General features: G+C 39.2%; 1 protein-coding gene across 4 annotated transcripts; it reads left to right on the forward strand.

The window, feature by feature from the left end:
• The first annotated feature begins 514 nt into the window (after positions 1-514).
• LOC131900987 (vomeronasal type-2 receptor 116-like) lies at positions 515-24,339 on the forward strand. 4 transcript variants are annotated; one of them, XM_059252299.1, is made up of 6 exons: positions 515-720; positions 14,196-14,475; positions 14,852-15,658; positions 16,506-16,730; positions 17,500-17,623; positions 23,435-24,339. In XM_059252299.1, exons 1-6 carry the CDS (start codon positions 515-517, stop codon positions 24,337-24,339), a joined length of 2,547 nt encoding a protein of 848 aa, XP_059108282.1. The 4 variants fall into 4 exon arrangements, with proteins under 4 accessions (XP_059108282.1, XP_059108281.1, XP_059108283.1 ...); XM_059252298.1 differs by having other exon boundaries at positions 16,506-16,726; positions 17,490-17,623; XM_059252300.1 differs by lacking the exon at positions 17,500-17,623 and having other exon boundaries at positions 16,506-16,734.
• Positions 24,340-24,999: the final 660 nt, after the last annotated feature.

Here is a 24,999-nt window from a genome sequence, read left to right on the forward strand (position 1 = left end):
TACTGCCCTTCCCTATCACAGGCAAAAAAGTACATGTCTCATGATTCAGCTCATGCTCTGAATGACACAGGAATTTGATGACCCTTGCACCTATCACTAATACAGAAAAGCTGAGGAAACCCACTGAAATGATCTCCAGTGGTGTTCACACACATGGGTATTGAAACAGGACAGGGGCCCCAGCTGCTCATCAGGAGAGTGTCCCTGGAGCATTGACACTTTGGGCATGAATGAAATCATGACACCTGTGGCTACAGACTGTGATTCTCACAACATGTTTTCCTACCAGTGTTGATGGAAAGGTGGCAGACCTCAGGTGCAGATCCTTAGGCCAGAAATTTCCAGATGCTTCCATGAATCATGACACAGATGGGCATATGGGAACTGTTATCTACACACATGCTCCCCATGTGGCTAGAGGAAGAAAACAGGCACTTAGACTTAAAGGCATGTGTGATGTTGTTCTGTAGGAGAAAAGGGTTTCACTTCTGCTCAGTCTTAGATCCCGGGAGCCATGAGGAAGCTGTGTGCTCTCCTGATTTCCCTCTTGCTCCTGAAGTTTTCTCTCATCTTATACAGTTGGACAGAAACCAGCTGCTTTTGGAGACTGAAGCATGAAGAAGAGGATCATGGAGGTTTGAGGAATGACTGTGAGTTTTTACTTTACCTGTCTCCAGAACCGCCCGAGGAAGATTTGTATAATAATATGACGGATTTTATGTAAGTCATTCACTTCTTCATTTCCAGCATCAATGTCATAAGTTACAAGTTTGTGTAAGAAACTCAGGAAGTTCTGTTCTGTGGTTCCCTCTGTCATGCTTGAACCACAGAAAATTTTCTCCTTTATTGATCACTATTTTGGTATTTTCTCATGCATTTTATTGTGCTGCAGTTTTCTTAGATTAGATTCCAATTCACTAATCTGGAAGGTGAGAGAGACGGGTTTCTCTTTCTTGTCTCCTCATGGTTCTCCTGATTGTGAAAGCTGTCATGGCCCAGGGTCTCAGAATAGGACATGAAAACACAAATACAAACCACTGGCACGAGTTCCGTGTTTAGAGGCTGTATTACAGTGTCTCTTCAAGTGTGTGCCAAGGATTCCTCCATCAGTAATTGTAACCAAACCCTTCATAAAGAGGTTTTTTAATTTTGGTCTCTAACCAGAATGCAGATGATCACCCATAGAAATAGAGGTGTGAGACTAGAATATAAGATGGCTGGTCAAGTATTACATAGATATGTGTGAGTAGACATTGACATCACTTTAAAAATCATCTCTATACCAGTCCCTGATGTTCTCCAGCTGAAAATGACAATGGATAAAATAAAACCATGATCTGTCAGATTCTATGCCAAGCCAGTTTTATTTTGCTTCACTTGTGCCCAATCACAGATTTGAGGCATGATTAATATCAGATAGGTGATCAATATTCCTTTGAATTAATTAGTAAATGCAACATGAAGCGAATTATTGGAGAACTAAAATAATCTTACTGGAAAATGAGATGAAATTTGTCAATGAGGTTTTCAGATCCTATGTGTTAGATGTTAACACTGGTAGATGCAGAGCAGAGATATCGGGGACATAGTATTGAAATTCCTCAACTTTGCTGCTATATAATGTGCCTGAGCCTTTTTGATCCATGTACTAAGGTTCTTTGTGCTTTCTCATGGGAAATTTAAAGAATGTATTGCAATTGTTAGCCCTACTGTCCTGGGCACACTTTCATTCTGGTGGTTGCTTCCCATTATTGTTTTTCAGTTTCAGGTCAGCGGGGTTGGCATTTCTGTCATCTCCTCTTTGATATTCTACCTCATAATGAAAATTTTCATTAATGATACTTTAATAAAGTTATTCACATGGCCGATCCTTTATTGCAAAATGTATTGAACCAAATTGAAACACACATCACATAGCTTTTAGGGTCTTTCACATAATTTTTTACATATAAATAGCATATAACAATAAACATATAAAACCTTTCTATCTCTATCAATGGAAACCAGACATTTGATGAACTCTTAACTATCACAGGTACTTATTGGATTCAGCATAACTTAAGATGAGGCTCAAACACTCATATCAAGGCAGACAAGGCAAACTAGTAAAAGGAAAATGGTCCCTAGCAGGCAATAGAGTCAGACATATCCTGACTCCCACTGTTCAACATCCCACAAAAACTGAAAGCTAAACAATCATAACATATGCAGAGGACCTAGCACAGAGCCTGGAGGCTCTGATTGTCACATCAGTCTCTGTGAGCCTGTAGGAGCCCTTCTTTGTTGATTCTATAAACTGTGTTCTCCTAGGGTTCTTGACCACTCTGGGCCTCCATCCTTCCTCTTCTTCTTTTGCAGGGTTCCCTAACTCTGCCTGTTTTTCAGGTGTGGATCTCTGCACCTTATCCCATTAGGTGCTCAAAGTAGTCTTTCTGATGATGATCAGACTACACTGTTCTATGGGTATAGTAAAGTAACATTAGAAATCATTTCATTGACTTCTGTCTTTTCTTCCTTCCTTCCTTTCTTTTTTTTTTCTTCTTTTGTTCTTCCTTTCCATATTTTTCTTTCTTCCTGTCAGTCATGTTTGGTTTTACTATACATTTCTGAGCCATCCAACTTGCACTTGTCATTTCTGTACTCTCTCCCTTCCTCTGTGTGTCCCACACCTGATCCCTCCTGTTAACATCTCCACCCATTCCCAGTCCAAGTGCAAAAATCTATTCAATTTCAGCCCTCTGTTGTTGTCATTGACTTCTCTTCTGTGGACTTGCCTGTTTTTTTTTTTTTTTTGAGCTGTCAGGTATGTCAGGTGTGCTATGAAGTAGTTAGTGTGGTATCTAATTTTTTTCATACACACCCTTAGTTCTGGCATCACTTTCATGGTGTCTCATAAGTGTTGGTATATTGTGTATTCATTTTCCCTGAACTACAGAAAGTCTTTAATTTCTTTCTTTAGGTCTATCTTGATCCAGTAGTCATTTAATATAGTGCTTCTTACACATGAATTGTCGTCTTTTGATTGTTGTTGAAATATACTTATATTCCATGAGCGTCAGATAACAGGGTGTTATTTCAATGTTCTTATATTTGTTGAGACTAGCTTTGTGTCCAAGTATGTGATCACTTTTGGAAAAAAGTTCTGTGACATGCTAAGAAGATGATATATCTTTTTTCTTTTTGGGTGAAATATTTTAAGTTTCTCTATCATAGCCTTCAGAGTACCTTCCCATGCAAAAGATACTAGAATGTATGTGCAAAGGTTTTATGGAGGCAGCAGCTTAACCTCTTCATAGTCAATGCATTGTATAGATGTCATCTTCAGCAATGAGGCCTTGCTATCCATTTGCAGAAATATACTATTTTCTTGCAAAGAGTTTGTGGTGTTTGGGTTTTCCATGGTACCTCATTGACCAACACCAAAATTGTATGTAACCCAGTTCTAGTCCTGGAAGCAATATTTTGTGAGTGTGGTTGCCACTTGGAACACCATCTCCCTCATGATTAGGAGACATCATTAGGATCACTTTCACATATTTAAGGAAATTTTCACTGCACTGGATTTTCTTGTCACTCCTTAAATGCCCTAAATGCTACATGTCTCTGCCCACACTCCCTCCCTCAACTGTTTTGCCTCCAGTTTGTTGTGGTTTTTGCTTACTTTGGGCTATATGGCCTAAAGTAAGAAGCGCTTCTTGCCACTGTATGTGACCTCTTAAAAGGAAAGAGTGATCATGAAGTTCTTCTCTGTTTTATCCACTTATTTTATTTTTTATCCTCCTTTTAAGAGGTCACATACAATGTCAAGCAGCACTGGCTTCTTTGGGCTCCATAGTCCTAGGTTATGGGCAAAGCAAATACCCTTATATTTCCTCCTTTTTTGTCTCAATAAGAAGGTTCTAAACCTAATGCAAACTATATACAGTAAGAATGATTATCAAGTGTTATCCAGGAAATACAAAGGGTAAGTCACATAAAGAAAAATGGAACTACAACTGACAAGAACAACATCAAACAAGAAACACATGCTACATTTCTGGATCATAGGTAAATGGCTAATTGTCAAGATGATTCCAATAGCTTCCCTAGCCTGAATATACTAAGTTTAGTATCTAAGATTTTCTTAGCTAAGATATGAGGGGATTATAACTGTAACTATCTAATCTTCAATCCCATCAAAGATCTAAGAAGGAAGATATTAGTGCCCAAGAAAACACAAATTGCAAGCAAGCAATTACCAAAAAATTGTGAGAATAGACAGAGACAGCTGGCAATATGGACAGTCACCTAAAAATTGGGAGCATCTTTGTGGTATCCATTCTGACTACAGTCCGAGGATATCTGGCAGACAATTTTTAGCAGCAGAAATTTTGGAAAACCATCTCACCATGTCTTGGCAAGGTTCAGAAGTCTCTTTTCCTTGTGTCCCACTCATCCAAAAAGGACAGTATGCATACTGTCAGCAGTTGAGGCAAGGGCAGTCTTTGCCCAGCAGGCCATTTTGTGCCATGCCAGGAGCTATTGTGTCTCTCATTAACAGAATTATAAATTATCAAAACTATAAATGCCATAGTCTCTAGGTCTATGAAATATTTGAAGACTACCTGTCCATCTGACCTGAGTTCCTGTAAATCTGGAAAACTTACCTAACTTAACTATAGATATGACAAGCATGGTTGAATATTAATCTGTAAGTCTTATCTCCCTAAATAACTTAAAGACTCAGGTTTCATATAATCCATATAAGTAATCTGTAAACAGATATAGCATGTATGGACAATGACCTCAAAATTGTGACAATACACAAAATATCTTAAATAGAGTTAGAAATGTACTTTTGTGACTTCTTCATACATGCTTTTTTACTTACTTGATATTGGATCAGCTTATATATATATAAGCTGATATATATATATATATATAACATATATATATATATAATAGTCAGTTATAGATTGTGGAAATTGTGCACAAATTATTTCCAACATTTTTTGCATGAAATATTGCCCAGGGTAAGGCAATTTAACCTACTCTGGGGGAAGAACTTCAACCGATATTTCTTAACTGGCTGAGAATTACTATAAGTATGTACTGTGAAGGCAGATATTTCCCTGTGCTTTTCTTATAGAGGTAGTGTTAAAAACAGTCCTTTAAGTCAGTAACTATAATAGGTCATCTTTTAGGCAACAGAGAAGGCAAAGGTGTTCCAGGCTGTAGAGATCCCATTGACCGAATGACTTTATTGATGGTTCTCAGATCCATCAGCATTCTCCATTCAACAGATTTCTTTTCAATCACAAATACAGGAAAATTTGAAGGGCTGGTAGATTTTTCAATGTGTTGAGCATTTAACTGCTCCTGAACAAGGTGTTCTAAGGCTTGTAGTTTGTCCTGTATCATAGGGCATGGTCCAACCCAGAGAGGTTTACCAGCTAGCTATTTTAAAAGCAGTGTCAATGGTACCTCTGAGAGTTTAATGGTGATTGTGCTCTATTTGTGTACAGCCTGAATGGTTGGAGGCTATATTTATTATATATCATAATATTATTCCAAGAAACATAAATTGCTCTGTATTCCACTTCTGAGATTGGAGAAATATTGATCTAGGTATTCCATTGCTGAAACAGACCTCTGCCCCAAAGATTCACTGCTACATTAGTCACATACAGCTTCAGCCTTCCCCATTGTCATTCTGTCCCTATGCATTCAACATATCTTGTGCTTTGTTTTACCTGAGATGAAGTGCCAATCCCTAGAAATTGGACATCTGCCTCTTGAAGAGAACAATTCGGATGCCATGATTTTGGTGTAATTATAGTGAGATCTGCACCTGTGTCCACAAAGCCTTCTAGAATAATGTGATCAATTCATACTCTAAGCTTTGGTCTTTGTTCTTTTATGGAGGTCTTCCAAAATATTTTTTTTATCGTGTTTTTTGGAGTTTTTGATCTATCTATCAGAGCTGTTCTATCATCCAGTGCATTACTGTTCTTTACAATAGGCACTGGATTATTTTATTGTCCTGTGGAGGAATTTCCTCCACAATGACTGGAAATGACTGGACCACATTCAATCTTGGTACCTGGAGGAGGCCCTCTGAGGTATTTTCCAATGATAAAGGGTTGCCATGTGTATCTCTTGTTGATCTTCACTCATTGGTCCAGTGTGAGCCTTTGCCACATCTTCTGCATAATCCAGGAGGTTGAGGTCTCCTGTTTGGGTTATTTCTATAAGAAGCATTGCTTCTAGGAGTACCCTGAGAGTAATTTTTTCTCATGACCAGGTGTACCACAGTTAAAATACTTTAATCCCTTCTTCCACATAAGTTTTCACCCTCCCATTCCCGATCCACCCCTAATATGTATTCTATTTCTCCACCCCCATTGCAATCCACATGCTCTCCATCACATCTTCTATACCTCACCTCTCTGACTCTACAGTCTGTAGCTGTGTTATCATGTATTTAGCAAATAATATCCATATATAAATGAGTATTGACCATATTTATGTTTTGGGTCTTCATTATTTTACCTAGAGTAATTTTTTCTAGTTCATCCCATTTGTCTCCCAATTTCATGGTGTCATTTTTTTAACTACTGAGTAATACTTCATTGTAGAAATGTACTATAAATTTTCTTTATCAATTTTCCCATTTAGAGACATGTATGTTGTTTACATTTTTTGGCAAATAAGAATACAGCCATGGACATGGTTGAGAAAATGTCCTTTTGATAGGATGAAGCATCCTGTAGGTATATTCATAAGAGTGGCATATCTGGATCTTGAGGTAGAATGATTCTCATCTTCATGAAGAATAACTACACTGATTTCCATATTGGCTGTATAAGTGTCCACTCTCATCCACAATGGAGGAGTGTTCCACTTGCTTTGCATCCTCATGAGGGTGAACTATCAGTTGTGTTACTGATCTTCAATATTCTGACAGATATAAAATGTAACCTCAGTGAAGTTTTGATTTTCATTTTCCTGATGACTAAGGATATTGAACATTTCTTTAAAACTTTCAGGAAATGTGATATTCCTTTTTGGAGAATGTAGGGAAAAGTGGCTGGCTAAAAAAACCCACCCTGAATCTGGATTCCAGAACTAGGGAAAGATGGATCAGATCAGGACAGAAAGAAACACAGTTTGTCTCAGTCAGACCAGAGCCATCTCTTCCCCTGGCCAACTGAGTTGTGAAACCAACCAATCACTTAGCAGGACAGTAGAACCCTGGGCCCCAAGTCAACCCCTCATTGACTCCAAGACATCCTGTGTAAACTGCCCTGCATGGTCAGTTAGGAAAAAAGTCTGTTCTCTCCACCCTGGTAGAGGAAGCTACTCTTCTGGACTCTTCCTTGCCAAATAAATCTCTTTCTCCATAGAGTTTTGGGTGTGAAGATCTTCGTTCACTGGCATAGAGAAGATCCTTGGTGAGATATCCCCCAGGGGATAAAACAATGGAGAGCTGAAAGAGCAGGCCCTCTCAAATTGTACCAAGCTGGATTCTGAGACCTCAGATGGAAAGCACCTCTTATGAAGTCAACCTTTGGGTCATCTGTGGGGCGTATACCCACCAATCTCACAGCTCCCCAGAGTTTTCTTGAGTGCGAGCAGCAGGAAATATTAGATAGAAGGATTTATTGTGAAGAATCTTGAGGAGATAAACAGATAGAAAATAAATGATAGCCTTGAGAGGGCCTGGAACCTTTTCCAATGGGCCCCAACTGTCTCTGCCCCAGGGTATTTATAGAGCCGCCAAGGGGTAGAGCAAAAGGCCTCCTCCCCCAGCCCAGCCATGTGCAGACCATTTCAGACACCTGCACTCAGGCCTGTGGTCCTAATCATCCTCTATGTGGACATGCAGCGTAAAGCCATGAGGAACCCGAAAATGGGCTCCCACAATCATCCATTACTGTCCTTTCTCCTCATCATCTGTCAAACCTTTTAACATATAACGGCCTTCAAATATTACCTCCCTCTCAAGTTCTCTCCCTTCAGGTGGCATTGCTAGAGAACTCAACAATGACTTTTCAACCTTGTTCACCTCTTAACATCTCAAACCTTCTCTCCCAACCAGTCCTGGAATACTTGACATCACACTCACGCATTGAGACTCTAAAAGAGTTACTACACTATCTGAAACATATGCAAGAAAGAGCACTACCTCTGGCCTTATACATGGTATACAGATGGCAGCATCTTCATATACAAGGAGTACGTGGAGTAGGATATGCAATTGTCTCATATACTGTAGTCGTCAAAACACAAGCCCTTCAAGCCCATACCACAAATCTGCAAGCTGAATTGATAGTTCTAACTCATGCATGTCAAATAGCAAAGGACAACCCCAAAAACTATATACAGACCACCAGCTGCTGTGGGATGTTCTGTATGGCAAATGTGTTGCTCTGATTGGTTAGTAAATAAAACACTGATTGGCCAGTAGTCAGGCAGGAGGAAGTATAGGTGGGACAAGGAGAAGAATTCTGGGAAGTGGAAGACTGAGTCAGAGACACTGCCAGCCACCACCATGACAAACAGCATGTGAAGATGCCGGTAAGCCATGAGCCACGTGGCAAGGTATAGATTTATAGAAATGGATTAATTTAAGATATAAGAACAGTTAGCAAGAAGCCTGGTATGGCCATACTGTTTGTAAGCAATATAAGTCTCTGTGTTTACTTGGTTGGGTCTGAGTGGCTGTGGGACTGGCGGGTGAGAGAGATTTGTCCTGACTGTGGGGCAGGCAGGAAAACTCTAACTACAACCAGCCTGCTCCTGGGCTCAGAATAATGAGACCTCATTGCTGTGGGATGGTCTGTATGGCAAATGTGTTGCTGATTAGTCAATAAATAAGTCACTGATTGGCCATTGGCTAGGCAGGAAGTATAGGCGGAACAAGGAGAATAAAGCTGGGAAGTGGAAGGCTGTGTCAGAGAGACACTGCCAGCCTCCATGATGACAAATAGCATGTGAAGATGCCGGTAAGCCACGAGCCATGTGGCAAGGTATAGATTAATGGAAATGGATTAATTTAAGCTGTAAGAACAGTTAGCAAGAAGCCTGCCATGGCCATACAGTTTGTAACCAATATAAGTCTCTGTGTTTAATTGGTTGGGTCTAAGCGGCTGTGGGACTGGCAGGTGAGAGAGATTTGCCCTGACTGTGAGCCAGGCAAGAAAACTCTAGCTACACCTCACCAACCTGTCAAGGCTCATGCCTCACCCTATCAGGCTGCACCCTACCTCTTCTCCTTCTACTTCTTTCCACTCACTCATATTGCTATTAAACTCTACATTTGGAGATTTAAGGTTTAGGAGATATATGCCCAGCTGTTGATCCAGACCACTCATGTGGTAGGGTCTGGAGACTGCTGGAAACATAATGAATATGCAGGAAAAAACTCTGCCTGTTATAAAAAAAAACAACAACGTAGAATCTTTTACTTTCTGATTAATGACCCATGGCATTCCAATTGAAAAATGGGAGTCATTGGGAAACTTTACTATAGCATCTGTCAAATCTGCCCACCAGATATGCTCAAATAAGAGAGGGCACACATTCCACTCTCTCAGTCCCTAGGAATGGATAGAGTGGAAGTGGTCCAAGATCCTCAAAGGCTCTTACATCCTCAATGTCACCCTCTTTCTTTTAATCGCATCTCTTTGTCACACCATCTCTTGTTTAAGACTCTAACTACCGCATATCAGCTATTGAATGATGCTCAGGCTGACAATATTGGAGAATGCTGGTTATGTGTCTTTCCAGAGTCAAATGCTCATCCATGATTTGTGGCCTCACCCATTGTCCTATTAGATTCTCTCACCTTACCATTTATTAATTACTCCTAGCCAAATGTCACCATTACCCCTTATGTCTCTCATATACTCTTTGGCATTACAGACTGTTTTAAGTCCTCAGGAATACACTTTGTGGGTACTCTGGATTCTGCAGAGTGCAATAATACCATTACCCTTGGTACTAACACTCAAACCCTATGTCCAAACATTCACAATGCCTCTATTCTCTGTGGTACTCAGGTTTATCTCTGTTTACCTGATAGGTGGTCTGGGACTTGTGCCCTGGTATTCCTGTTTCCTATATTAGGGGTGATACCTGTTGAAGAACCCTTGTCAATTCCCATCACCAATTTCATAGCAGGAAGGCATGACAAATGAGCCATCCAAATAATACCCTTCCTAGCAGCACTGGGCATAACTGCAGGTATAGCCACTGGAATAGCAGAACTGATTACTTCTCTAGCTATTTACAATTAGCTTTTCTCACAATTCATCCAGGATTTCCAAAAAGTAGCTCAGACCATCTTTACTCTTCAGGAACAAATAGACTCACTGGCCATTGTAGTATTAAAAATCAGAGAGTATTGGATTTCTTAACAGCAGAAACAAGTGGTCTTTGTCTCTTTCTTGGGGAAGAATGTTGCTTTATATCAATCAATCAGGGTTAGTGAAAGATAAGACCCAACAACTCCAAATGGATCTTCAAGTCAGAAACAGCTTGATGCCCCCAGACAGAGGAGCACTAATAGTCAGATATAGAAATGGATGCTACCTTTCTTATCCCATCTTCTCTTATTTTCCTGGCCCTACAATTTGCACCCTGCCTCATAAAATTCTTAGTTAGATTTCTTCAACAACAGATCCAAAATACTTGGGACCAAACTCTGAAGAAGTTAATATTATAGGATTACCAGCCCCTATTGACAAAGCCAGACATCTGCAGAACCTGGTTACATCTTGAGGAGGAAGATCCAGATCATCCCAAAAACCTTGATGCCACAATTCAGCAGGAAGCTGTCTAATGATAACTTTGCCCCCTTTCCAACCTCCAACTGCTTATTACACTTTTCAATCCCCAGCTGCTTATTACCCTTTCCAAACCCAGCTGCTTACTACTAAACAAAACAGGGGGGTGAAGAGAAAAAGGTGTGGCTAAAGAAACCCACCCTGACCATGAGCCCAGAACTAGGGAAAGGTGGATCAGATCAGGGCAGAAAAAACCACAGTTTGGCTCAGTTTAGACCAGAGCCATCTCTGCCCCTGGCCAAATGAGATGTGAAACCAACCAATCACAGAGCAGGATAGTAGAACCCTGGACCCCAAGTCAACCTCTCATTGAATCTACCCCCATGACTTCCTATTTAAATCACCCTGCCTGGTCAGTTAGAAAAAATGGCTGTTTTCTCCACCTGGTAAAGGCAGCCACTCTCCTGGACACCTCATTTCCTAATAAATCTCTTTCACAAAAGAGATTTGGGTGTGAAGATATTCATCCACTGGCATAAAGAAGATCCTTGCTGAGATGCCCCTCAGAGGCCAAACAAGGGAGAGCTGAAAGAGCAGAGCAAGGAGGAGCTGAACAGATATTTCCTGAGATGTCTCTCAGCAGACACAGCAAGAGTGAGCTGAAAAAATAACACTTTTCTCTGGAGCTGGAGGAGATTATGGCATTTTTGCAGGGGTTTTTCCTTTTGCAGTGTGAAGTAAAAGAAGCATCATCTTAGGCTGGAGAAGCAGAGCTCTGCTAGGAAGCCCTCTTAAGTAGGTGTAGAGCAAAGCTCAGCTGTAGCAGCTGTCCAGGAGAGGAGCAGGATTGCTATATCCTGCTGGGAGATCACCCCCCTTCACACCATTTATACTGTGACTTTCCCAAATAGTCAGGATACCCTTCCCTGCTGAAGCAGTTCCAGGCATGACTTTCTTGAGAAGTCAGAAAAATTGTCCCTTTCAGGGTTGGGCTGCTTCTTTGCAGTTCCAGCAGTCAGAGCTGTGCACAAAAGCTCCAGGTGTCCAGGACACCTTCAGAACAGAGCTGTTGCTCTCAGCAACTCCAGGTGTTCAGGATACCTCACCCTCCAGGACTGAACTGTCTCCTTGCAGTTCAGCCATCAGAGCTATTCCAAGCATCTCCAGGTGTTGCCTGACTCCCCAGGTAGTCAGGACACCTTTCCCAGAGTTTCAATACTCAGGTTTTGGTGCTAAAATATGGGACTAAACCCAGAGTTGTTGCAACCAATTTACTTACATTCTCTGTTTAGATTTGTCCTTCATTTTTAATTGGAAAATGTAGTTTGTTGATGTCTAGTTTTTCCGAGTTCTTTATATACTTTGGAAATCAACTCATAAATTTGGAAATCTTTTTTTTTATATATTTTGTCTGATGTGGGGGTTGTTGAAGACCTTTTCCTATTTTGTAGTTTGCCATTTGTTCCTAATGATAGTTTTCTTTGCCTTACATAAGCTTTTCAATTTCATGAGGTACCGATTATTAATTGTCGATCTTAGTGCTTGCACTATTGGTATTATGTTCATAAAGTTGTCACCTAGCAATATACTCAAGGCTCTTTGCAAGTTTCTTTTCTATCAGGTTCAGTGTAAGTTGTTTTATATTGAGGTCTTTAATCCACTTGGACTTGAGTTTTGTGCATGGTAACAGATATGGATCTATTTGAATTCATCTATATGTTGACATACAGTTATGTTAGCAGCATTTTTTGAGATGCTTTCAATCTTCCTTTGTATAATTTTGGTTTCTTTGTCAAAAATCAGGTGTCCATAAGTTTTTGGATTAATATCTGGCTCTTCAACTTGATCTCATTGTTTAACCTCTCTGTTTTTATCCTAATACCCTGTGTTACCTGTGGTTTTTGTTATTATAGCTTTGTCATGGAGCTTGAAATCAGAGATGATGTTAACTATGGAGTTTTTTTATTGTACAGAATAGTTTATCTATCTTTTTTTTTTGTTTTCCCATTTGATACTGAGTATTGTTTTTTCAAGATCTGTAAAGAATTGCTTTGGAATGTAATTGGGATTGCATTGAATCTATATATGGATTTTGGTAAGATTTACATTTTTACTTTGTTAATTCTACCAATCCTTGAGCATAGAAGATATTTCCATATTCTGATATTTCCTTCTATATCTTTCTTCAAATACTTGAAGATTTCATCATACAGGACTTTCATTTGCTTAGTTAGAGTTACAACAATATGTTTTTTAATTTTTGTGGCTATTGTGAATGGGGTTGTGATTTCTGATTGCTTTTTCAGCCCATTTGTCATTCATATATAAGAGGACATGTGATGTTTTTGAGTTAATCTTGTATTCATGCACAACACTGAAGGTGATTATAAACTGCATTTCCCTGATATAATTTTAGGGTCAATTATATATATTATAATAACATCTGAAAATACCAATAGTTTGACTTCTTCCTTACTTTTTTGTATTTACTTGATCTCTTTTAATTCCTAGTAACAGCATGAGCTTGTGAAGAGCAGAAGATATCTAACTCGGGTTGAAGGCCAGGATCTATTGTATGATTTTTGATATACTCAATATGGTCAAGACACTTTGTATATATGAATGAAAATTTTAATTATTAAACTCTGTTTAACTTTAATCTTTCTTTAATTATCCTTTAACAAGTGAAGGAAAAAATGTCGTCCTGTAGATATGTGGTTCATGGAATTATTTTTTTTTCATGTTTCTCTAGAATGACAATCCCAAAACAAATATAGAGCAGACTGTATGTCTAGGACTGTGTTCTAGTTCATGGATAGCATTCAGGGATCACAAAACCCCCTCATGGGGGTCACCAACTGGATCAGGCCCTCTGAGTGGGTGAGACAGTTGATTGGCCTGATCTGTTTGGGAGGCATCCAGGCACTGGCACTGGGTCCTGTGCTCATTGCATGAGTCAGCTGTTTGAAACCTGGGGCCTATGCAGGGTCACTTGGCTCAGCCTGGGAGGAGGGGACTGGACCTACCTGGACTGAGTCCACCAGGTTGATCTCAGTCTGTGGGGAAGGCTTTGCCCTGGAGGAGATTGGAATGGGGGGTGGGCTGGGGGGAAGGTGAGGGGGGCGGGAGGGAGGAGAACAAGGGAATCTGTGCCTGTATGTAGAACTTAATTGTATTGCAAAATAAAAATTTAAAAAAAAACCCTCATGTATTTTCACAAAGAGAAAACTCTTATATTAGAATGATCTATTTAGATGATTTCTGGAAATGCTTTCATCTTTAAAGATCACTTTTTCCATTCCCTGACATGAGGAACTATAGAATTAATACACAAATATAGTGTGGGCATAGAAAAAGGTTTACTTCATTGGCTTTGAACATTTCATATTTGTAACATCCTCCATGGTGTTCTTGTGTCGTTTTTAGAATACCAACAGAGAAATTTGAGTTTTTTCTGGCATTGACTTTTGCTACTGAAGAGATCAACAGGAATCCTTATCTCTTACCCAATATGTCTTTGCTATTTTCCATCCTTGTTGGCCTGTGTTCTAATACAATGAAAGTAATTGATTTAAAATATTCACCACAAGCAAATTTTTCAATAATTCCTAATTATGAGTGTGGAAATTCTATATGTGATGTATCACTTATAGGACCGTCATGGAGTACCTCTATAAAAATGACAACCATTATCACATCTCCAAAGGTGAGACAGAGTGGTACAAATTAGAAATAGTAGCTTGTCTATGCCAATCCCAAGCTTCTACAGAGAATGAATGGGCAACATGAGTTGGTGTGTGCCAATCTATATCTTCTAAAGGATTAAGAAATCACTTTTTGGTATATCACCAACATTTCTTTTTATTACAAAAATAAATGAATTGGTGGGGGACAGAAATGCAAAACTCTTGTTGAACATTCAGACTTGTCATAAATATTCTGGAATCCAACTCAGCATTGACAGGTTTATCTAGCTGTCTTCTGTAGGAGGTCTGGAAGGTGAGTAATACAACTCATATCTATGAATGAAGTTTCTGTCTATTATATTCCTCACATTGCTTTCTTTGTTTTTTATCCTTCAGATTTTCTTTGGACCATTTCATCCTCTCCTGAGTGATAATGTCCTATTTCCCTATGTCTACCAGATAGCACACAAAGATACATGTTTGCCCAAGGCCATGGTCTCTTTGATGCTTTATTTTACATGGACCTGGGTAGGGCTGGTTGTCTCAGATGATGACCAGGGGATTCAGTTTCTCTCAGACTTAAGAGAAGAGATGCAAAGAAATGGAGTCTGCTTAGCTTTTGTGAATGTGATCCCAGATAACATGCAATTGTACACAGCAAGGGCCGGAATATATGACAAACAAATCATGGCATCATCAGCAAAGGTTGTTATTATTTATGGTGAAATGAACTCTACCCTAGAAGTCAGCTTCAGAAGGTGGGGCTATTTAGGTGTACAGAGAATCTGGGTCACCACCTCACATTGGGATGTCACCAAAAGTAAGAGAGATTTCAGCCTTGACCCCTTCCAAGGGACTGTCGCTTTTGCACAGCACTGTGGTAAAGTTTCCAAGTTTAGGCATTTTATGCAAATAGTGAACATTTCCAAATATCCAGTAGACATTTCTCAGATGAGAACAAAGTGGAATTATTTTAACTGTTCAGTCTCTGAGACCAACTTTAGCTCAATGAATTACTATTTATTCAACAATACAGTTGAGTGGTTATCACAACACAAATTTGACATGGTCATGAGTGCAGAAGGTTACAATTTATACAATGCTGTGTACGCTGTTGCCCACACCTACCATGAAATTGTTTATCAACTAGTAGATTCTCAGCCTGTAGGTGAACTCAGAGGAATATTCCGTGACTGTCATCAGGTAAATTATCTTACTTTCCATTATTCTTAAGTCATTATATTACTAAATGGCCCCACAAGTGTTCATATGAACTTGTCAGGGACTGTTCTATCAATACAAAGATTTATCAAATCTCCCTAATATGAATATTTTATGTCACCAAATCGACTTCACAAGTTTAACACTCAATGGATGACAACTATTTGTATGTGAAGTAGTTATTTTTGTGAGAAAGTATCTCAACATTTTAACAAATGTGTTTAATATTGGAAATAGTCACTGAAAATGTTATCATAAAATCTTTAAGTGACAACTAAAAAAGAATTTCTTCCTAGAGACACAAAATATGTATTGATAAATGTCATAAATAATTATTTATATGAAGTATCAATGTTGAAAAATAATGACTTTTTGGTATTAATAATTTTACTTTTATCTCTTATATGTATAATGTATTTGCCTGATATGCATTCCCTCTATTCCTTTCAAAAACTTCCAGTTCTCTCACTGCTTAATTACACAACTTGTCTCTTTTTAAAAATAATTTTTGCTACACACACATATTCAAATTAACCCACACACACTTAAGTAAAATCATCCCTTTGGACAGTTTCCATGCAAATAACAAATGTTCAGATCTCTTTCACTATGTTATTATTTGATAATGTTTCTTCTATTTGCACCATGAATAATGCATATGAAGTGTAACAAAATGTAATTATACATGAGATATCTTATATTAACTAGATAGGATATCATCAATATTCTTGTCTTTTCTGGAACACATTGAAAGTTACGGGTCATTCACAATGTCACTTTGCCTTACTGGATAAGCATAGGTAATCATTTAATGATGTGTCTCACTTAGATGGCTTCTTTGCTGAAGAAGAGGGTATTTACTAACCCTATTGGAGAGCTGGTGGACATGAATCTGAGAGGAAAACTATGTGCAGACTATGACATATACAACATTTGGAATTTCCCACAAGGCTTTGGATTAAAGGTGAAACTAGGAGGTTATTCCTCCTATTTCCCACAGAGCCAACAACTGCACATTTCTGAAGACTTAGAGCAGACCATGGGAGCAACACTGGTGTGTACAAAATCATTTTCATTCCTTGCAGTACATCTGTGCTACAAAAATGTGTGGGATCAGAGTGATGGCTTGGTGGTTAACAACAGTCTGTGCTCTTGGGAAGGGCCCAAGCTCAGTTCACACAGCTCTGTTTTTGATTATTCACAACTTGCAATATATCCAGGTCATCGTGATACAATCCTTTGGGGATACATAGACACCAAGAGTTGTATTTCAATTCACCTCATACCACAGAAACAGATATACAAAATAAAAATACGATATGTAGATCATTAAAATTTTGTAACTAGATAGAAACCATTAAATTTTGTGATTCTGTGTCAACATCTTTATAGCTTAATCAAGGATAGCATGCAATTGTTTCCAGAAACATATTTCTAAATCCCAAACTTTCATTTAACATAAAATTTTAAGCCTGTGAAAGACTCCTACCACATGCCCAGTTTTTTAATTCTGTGACTTTATATAATCCCACTCTGTCTTCTCCCCCACCCAATTCATCATCTTTGATTTTGATTTTAAACCCTTTGGGAGCAATGCATGCCTCCTAAGCATGCCTATTGGATCATTTTGTTCAGGGAAGACACAATTTCTAATCTCTACAATCACACTTGATATAAACAATGTGACTCAATGTAATAAATATTGTAGGTCCTTCAACTTCATTGCAGGTATATAAAAAATTCTCAGATACCTGAATATGATATGTAATGTGTGATAATAGAAGAATATTTGAAACCTGTGTCTGTTACTTTGTTCGTTTCAGCTTCCAACTTCTACATGCAGTGTGACATGCACTCCTGGATTCAGGAAATTTCATCAAGAACACGCAGCAGACTGCTGCTTTGACTGTGCCTGGTGCCCAGAGCATGAGGTTTCCAATGAGACTGGTATGTGTTTGTTTGCAGAAGACATTGCTAAAATTGAATATCTTCTCCTTTCAAAAATAGAAAAGTCCTTGAAGGAAACTGAAGACTTAAAATATGTGATTTTAATAGAATCATTTCTCTGATATCAACCATAATATGAACTCTGGGAGGAAATTGAACTGTCTTCCTTAAATAACACATCTTGCTCACACAATGAAGGTTACACAATCTATATTTTCCAAAAAAAAAAAGTTTTTTCAATGGAAATTTTGCAGTCATTTTACACACCAATCAGAGATCCCTCTCTTCCCTCCTTCAGCCTCCCCCCCCCCAAATTAACTCCATTCCATACAACAAGAAGGGAAGGCCTCCCACGGGTAAGCACATCCAGTAGAGGCCAGTCCATGCCCTTCCCCTGGCTCAAGGCTTTACGAGGTGTCCTATTATAGTTAGTGAGCTCCAAAATGGCCTCTCATGTATCAGATGGATTCTGTCCTTCCTCCAGGGGGCCTCAAAGCAGATCAAGATACACAACTGTGTCGTGAAACAGAGAGCATAGTCCAATCCCATGCAGGCTCCACAGCCATTGGTCCCACTTTCATGAGTTTCCACAAGTTTGGTTTGGTTATCCCTGCATATTTCCCCATCATGGTCTTGATGTCACTGCTCATAGAATCCCTATTCTCTCTCTTTGACTGGATTCCTGGAGCACTGCCTGGTGCTTGGCTGTGGATCTCTGTATAGGCTTCCATCAGTTACTGGATGAAGACTCTATGATAACAGATTTCTAGAGCAGACCAGTTCAAGCACCCTCACCACTATTTCTAGTTGTCCAAGCTGGGGTCATCTTTGTGGATTCCTGGCAACTTCCCTTGTACCCACTTTCTCTCTATCCCCATGACATTTCCCTCTATCATGGTATCTCTTTCATTGCATTCTCTCTCCATCACTTTTCCAGCTTGACCATCCCATTCTCTTATTTCTCATCCCCCATACCCTATCCTATATTGCCACACCTCACCCCCAGTTCACTCATGGAAATCTCAAGTATTCCCCTTTCCTAGGGTGATCCATGCATCCCTCTTTGGGTCTTCCTTGTTAGTTAGCTTCTCTGGAGCTGTGGTATACAGTCTGGTTATCATTTCCTTTACATCTAGTATCCACTTATGAGTGAGAACATACCATGTTTGTCCTGAGTGTGGGTGACCTCACTCAGGATAAGTCTTCAACAGTTTCCTTCACATGATTAATATTTTTCATGGTTTTCTTAGGTTTCTTTAAGGGAATTATTGATTTCTTCACATTTTTTGTTTGTGTTTTCCTCAATTTTTAAGGGATTTTTTTATTTGCTCTTTAAAGGCCTCTAGTATCTTCATGAATTATCTTTAAGGTTACTTTTATTTGCTTCTGCTACATTGTGATGTTCAGGTCTTGCTGTTGTAGAAAAGCTAGATTCTGGTGATGCCATATTGCTCTTTATGTTGTTATATGTATTTTTGCACTCATATCTGCCCTTCACTTCCTCCAACAGGTGCAAGTGGTGCCTGTGTCTAAGTGAGCTGCTATGGTCCACTCTGTGTCTATGTCTTAAACTTAGCACTTGGTCTAATTGGAGCTGACAGATTCTGTATCTCAGGGAGCTGCTCTTGGTCCAATCCAAGCTAGGTGATTCTGTGAATCAGGGAGCCACTCCTGGTTTTATCAGGGCTCTTCGTTCAGTCAGAGCTGACAGATTCTGTGTCTCAGGAAGCCACTCTTTGTCCAATGAGAGTTGGCACTTTGGTTTCTGTGTCTCAGGAAGTTACTTGGGTCACAGGCAGATGGGTATTGGGGTAGGGTGGGGGTCTTGTAAATTGCAGGGTCTAATGGGGGGTTTTGGGGGGCGACCATGGAGGAGCTTTCTCTGCTGGACTGCAACTGGGGCAGAGGTGGGTAAGGGTTCCCAGGACTGGCTGTGTCCAAGGGCCTAGATCCTAGAGGCAGGACTCATGGTTGGGAGAAGAGTCCCTCACTCCAAAAAATGTTTAATAAAAACCAGAAATATTTTGTAATTTATTCTACAAGAATTGTTTGAACACAGTATTGCTATCCATATGTCTAATCTTCCTTCACCATTTGTATGAATTGAATTTAAAACAGAATCAGCCAGTCCACATTATTGTCCACCTGGCACACAGCTCATCACTGATGAGGACCAGAGAGAGTTTCAGACTCTTGTATTTATTGAAATATATTTAAGACCTTGAGGAATAGCTTACAGAGCAAAGCAATTACTGTGGAATGATTGGGATGAGTATTCAGTTCCCAAGAATACACCCCAAGATGTGATAGTATTCTTCAGCAATCACATCCTACCAAGATATAAGAAAACTTTTCAGAATAGCCATAATCTTGCATCTCATCTAGGTTGGAAAGTGCAGTTGGGAACAAAAAGAGATTTTCTAAAAGAGAGGGAACTGAAGAAAAACACCTGATGATTGTCTTCTGAACTGCAAATACATGCACAGATGCATGTGTGCTTACACTAACATGCAAAAATCACTCACAAAATCACATGTGCACATTTATGCATACCATGTAAACATAAGCATATATTTAATTTAAATCTTTTTTAGTTTAAAATTAATTATGCCCTCTTCATTTCTCCCTTCAATACCAGCATTAGCCTCACTTGAAACACAGTGACATGTCTACTCAATTCTCAAGTCAATAGCAAAAAGACTACTAAGGTAGATTAAATCCAAATACACTATATGTATGGATGAATTTTAAATACAATGTTAAAAATATCTAAATTTTTAAGTTGTAACATATTCAAAATTGATGAGTTGTTTGGATTTTTTTCTAATACATAGATGAATAGTGGCAAGAACCAAAGTAAATGTGAAATTATAGATATCCACATACCAGACATCATTGGAATAAAACATAGTAGAAAAAGTACATGTCCTTTTGTCCAAATATTTATATTAAATGTTGATGTTATAAATTTAAAACTAAGGGCATTTTGGTGCATGAGAGTACTGCTTTCTTTAATGGAAATATTGATTTATGCAAACAGTGTGTACCTGAGAGAATTGTCAATCATTGACTCTGTATGAAGATACAGACCAAAGGCACAAGCAAAATGCACATACATAGCATTGTATCCCCTGCCTTTGTGATCTGGGCATGCTGTCTTAGTCAGTGTTCTATTGCTACGAAGAGGCACCATGAGCATAAACATTATTTTCTGAGAAAAGCATTTAATTGTGGCTCACTGACACTATCAGAGGCTCAGTCTATTGTTGTAATTACAAGGACCCTGGCCACACACAGGTAGATATGGTTCTGGAGAAGTGGCTGAGTGTTCTCTTTCCAGATTCTCAGGCAGAAAGAAGAGAGAGACACTGGGGCTACTTGTGTTTACTCAGAAACCAAAGACCATCATCAATGACACACTTCCTCCAAAAAAGTCACAGGTACTCCCACAAGAATAAATCACTTATTCCTTTTCAATCATGCCTCTCCCTGGAGAACAAGCATAATAATCGAGGAGCCTGTGGGGGTCATTCTCACTCAAAATCCTATATAATGGTCTCTGGTCCCCCTAGGCTCATAGGCACATCATAATTTAAAATGCATTTTGTCCAAAGTCAAAAGCCCAGAATGGCAAACTCCAAATTCTGCATTTTTGTGTCTATTTTAAAGCACTCTTCAGATCTCCAATACCTTTCTGTTTCGTTGGTTATAAAAAACTACTCTCTCTTGGGCTGGTTCATCACCATGTCTGCAAGTACCTTGGCAGGTGCCTCATGACTCTTCCATGTCCAACATCTTGGGATCTCCAATGAAATCTGTGCTTCACCTTCCCTGCTTCTCTCAAAGGTACCTTTTGGCCTCCATGTAGGGACACCTTGGACAAATACCTGTCCTAGTGACCTTACGTAGCTATGGATGGAGTTTCCTCACCTGCCTTCTTCTAACCTTTGCTCAAAGCCAGAACCATGTGACCAAATCTTCCAATGTTTTCTGCTTATTAGGTTGTTCAAATACAGTTTTACCTGATTTTTATTTTTAATAATTTCTTTCACCAAAACCTAATGTATTTCATTTCACAAGTTGGAAGCTTAGCTCAGTGCATTCTTACCTTGATGTTGTCATTTCCTTTATTCCATTTTGCAACAGGCTTTCCTTGAAATATTTTATCTCTTTAAGCTCTGGAATTAACTGCATTACACTTACTGGGGCTCCTTTTCTTCTCAAACCATTTATTTAGTATTATTCCATGCTCACCTAGTTCATTTTCACTATGGATTTGATTAAGAGTGACAATTAATAACCACATAAGGAAGCGAATATTGCTCAAGTTTTCCTGGTCTTGCCTGGCCCATGGTCAGGACAAATGTCTATCACTCGCCAGTTCCACAGCCAAGTAAACACATAGAAACTTACATTACTTATAAACTGTTTGGCTGTGGCAGGCACCTTGTTATCCAGTTCTTATATCTTCAATTAACCCATTTCTGTTAATCTATATGTTGCCATATGTTCTATGGCTTTACCTGTTGCCTTTACATGTTGCTTCCTGGATGGCAGGATGGCATCTCCTGACTCAGCCTTCCACTTCTCACAATTCTCTTCTCTGCTTGGCCCACCTATCCTATACTTTCTGCCTGGCTACTGACCAATCAATGTTTTATTTATCAATCAATCAGAGCAACACATTCACAGCATCTCCAGCATGACAACACAAGACTGTCTTAAAATTTCCTCAGTTTTCATAATTCAAAACTCTTCAGTTTGGCCTCAGACATATTTTTGGACCAGAACAAATAGGAACCACACTCTTAGTCAAAATATTAAAGGAATATCCTCTGAGCCATTTTACTAATTTTTATGCTTATGAATCTGCTTGAGTTTCAGAGGTTCACACTGTTCAAATATCCATCAGGACTGCTTTCCATGATCCCAATAGCATGGCCCATGAAGCCTTATTTAAAACATTCAACTGCTTTCCTAATCCCTAGTTCCAAAGACCACATTTTGGCAACTAGAAGCATGTCTGGGCCTGTCACAGTAATATTTCACTCCTCCCTATTATTTTTGACTTCATGTGTATTACATTACAGTGAAGAGACACCATAACCATGACAAGACTTATGAATAAAGCATTTAATTGGGGCTTGCTTACAGTTTTAATCCATTGTCATAATGACAGGGAATATGTCAGAACAGAGAGAGACACTGTTCTGGAGAAGATGAGTGTTCTACATGCAGATACTCAGGAGCATGAAGAGGGAGGCACTGAGGTGTGCTTGAGCTTTTGAAAAAATGAAAGCCCATCTTCAGTGACACACTTCTCCCAACAAGGTCAAACCTACTACAATAAGAACACATATTTTAATCTTTTCAAATAGGTCCATTCCCTAGTGACTGAGCAATCACATCTCTGAGCATATAGAAGCCTCTCTCACTTTATCCACCAGACATTCACAGTACAAAGATCTGTAGATAATAAGTATAATGATTGAGAAATTAACCAATCTGAGCTGTTTTTATTACCACTTATAAGCCCTAAGAAAACAAGTATTTTTCTTACTTTAAAGACTTGCATAAATATGGAAGTTGATAAATGGGAATAAGAAGCTACTCTGTTCCCTTTATGGTAAAGGTGGTGATTTCCATCACCAAGGATGGATTGCTACAGAGCAGCCTGACCTCACTGCTCCCTATAGCAACAAGGAAAAAATTATCAATGAAGACAAAAACAGTTATTGAGATATCCTCTGATTAATACAGACACTAAAAGATTAAGACTATAATGATGGAATTTTTAATTTCCTTCTGCAGATATGGAGCAGTGTGTTCACTGTCCAGAGGATCAGTATTCCAACACAGAGCACACACGCTGCCTGCAAAGACATGTCTCCTTTCTAGATTATGAAGACCCATTGGGGATGACTCTGGCCTGCATGTCCCTGTGCTTCTCTGCCCTCACGGCTCTTGTTCTTGCTGCTTTTGTGAAGTATAATAACACTCCCATAGTGAAGGCCAATAACTGCATTCTCAGCTACATCCTACTGATCTCCATCACAATCTGTTTCCTCTGTTCATTGCTCTTCATTGGGCATCCCCACATAGTTACCTGCATCCTTCAGCAGACTACATTTGGAGTCTTTTTCACATTGGCTGTGTCTACGGTCTTGGCCAAGACTATTACAGTTGTCTTGGCCTTCAAGCTCACGACTCCAGGAAAAAGAATGAGAGGGATACTGGTATCAGGGGCACCTAAATTTGTCATTCTCATCTGTACCTTGATCCAACTCATTCTATGTGGAATCTGGCTGGTCACGGCCCCTCCCTTTATTGACACAGATACACATTCTGAGCATGGACAGATTATCATTGTGTGCAGCAAAGGCTCAGCTATTGCATTCCATTTTGTCTTGGGATACTTGGGCTCCTTGGCTCTGGGGAGCTTCACTGTGGCTTTCTTGGCCCGGAATCTTCCTGACAGATTCAATGAAGCTAAATTCCTGACCTTCAGCATGCTGGTTTTCTGCAGTGTGTGGGTCACCTTCCTCCCTGTCTACCACAGCACCAAGGGGAAGGTCATGGTGGCTGTGGAGGTCCTCTCCATCTTGGCCTCCAGTGCAGGGTTGTTAGGGTGCATCTTTGTCCCAAAATGTTATGTTATTTTCATGAGACCAGATTTAAATTCTCTTCAAAAGTTCAGGGATAAATTACTTTACTGACCCATTCCTAGTTTTAAGATTTTTAGATGACACTTAAAATATCTCTGTTCCATTTCCTTGAAGTGACTCCCTCTTCCATTCTCAGCTTTCATCATTTTCCCATCCAGTTTATCAAGTTTCATAATATCATCCTTATTGAACACATTTTGTTGGTAATGTGGGTGAGACTTTACTATATACATTCTACTCTTTATAGTACACATATTCTCACAGTAATCTCTCTCATCTTAAGGCTCTCAAGATCTTTCCTTCCTTCTTCAATGTTCCCTGGGCCTTAGGTTGGGAAAGTTTTGTAGAAGGATTGATTGCTTTATTCTAAATGTATATGTTGAATAGGAGGAATCATTCATAAATAAACCCTGTTAGTCTTTATTCCCACCTATTTTTCTATGTGATATCCTGAAGAGTACTTTCTAGCAACTTGTATGATAGTAAGGGAAAGGCTTCTACTTGGGCACCAGGTAGACTTTTCCTTATTTGATGACAGAAGTAAGTGTTGTCCACTGGAATATCACCTCAGCAGCTGGTACTATAGAGAAATCCTAACCCACAAGCCTCAGGGATCTATATGGGAAAAGATGTGGAAATATTTAAAGAGGCAGAGGTAGTGGACGTCTTCATGGAAGCATTATAACCTAGAAATCAAAAGGAATAGACAAT

Source organism: Peromyscus eremicus, unplaced genomic scaffold (genome assembly GCF_949786415.1).
Source record: "Peromyscus eremicus unplaced genomic scaffold, PerEre_H2_v1 PerEre#2#chrX_unloc_1, whole genome shotgun sequence".
Lineage (NCBI taxonomy): Eukaryota > Metazoa > Chordata > Mammalia > Rodentia > Cricetidae > Peromyscus > Peromyscus eremicus.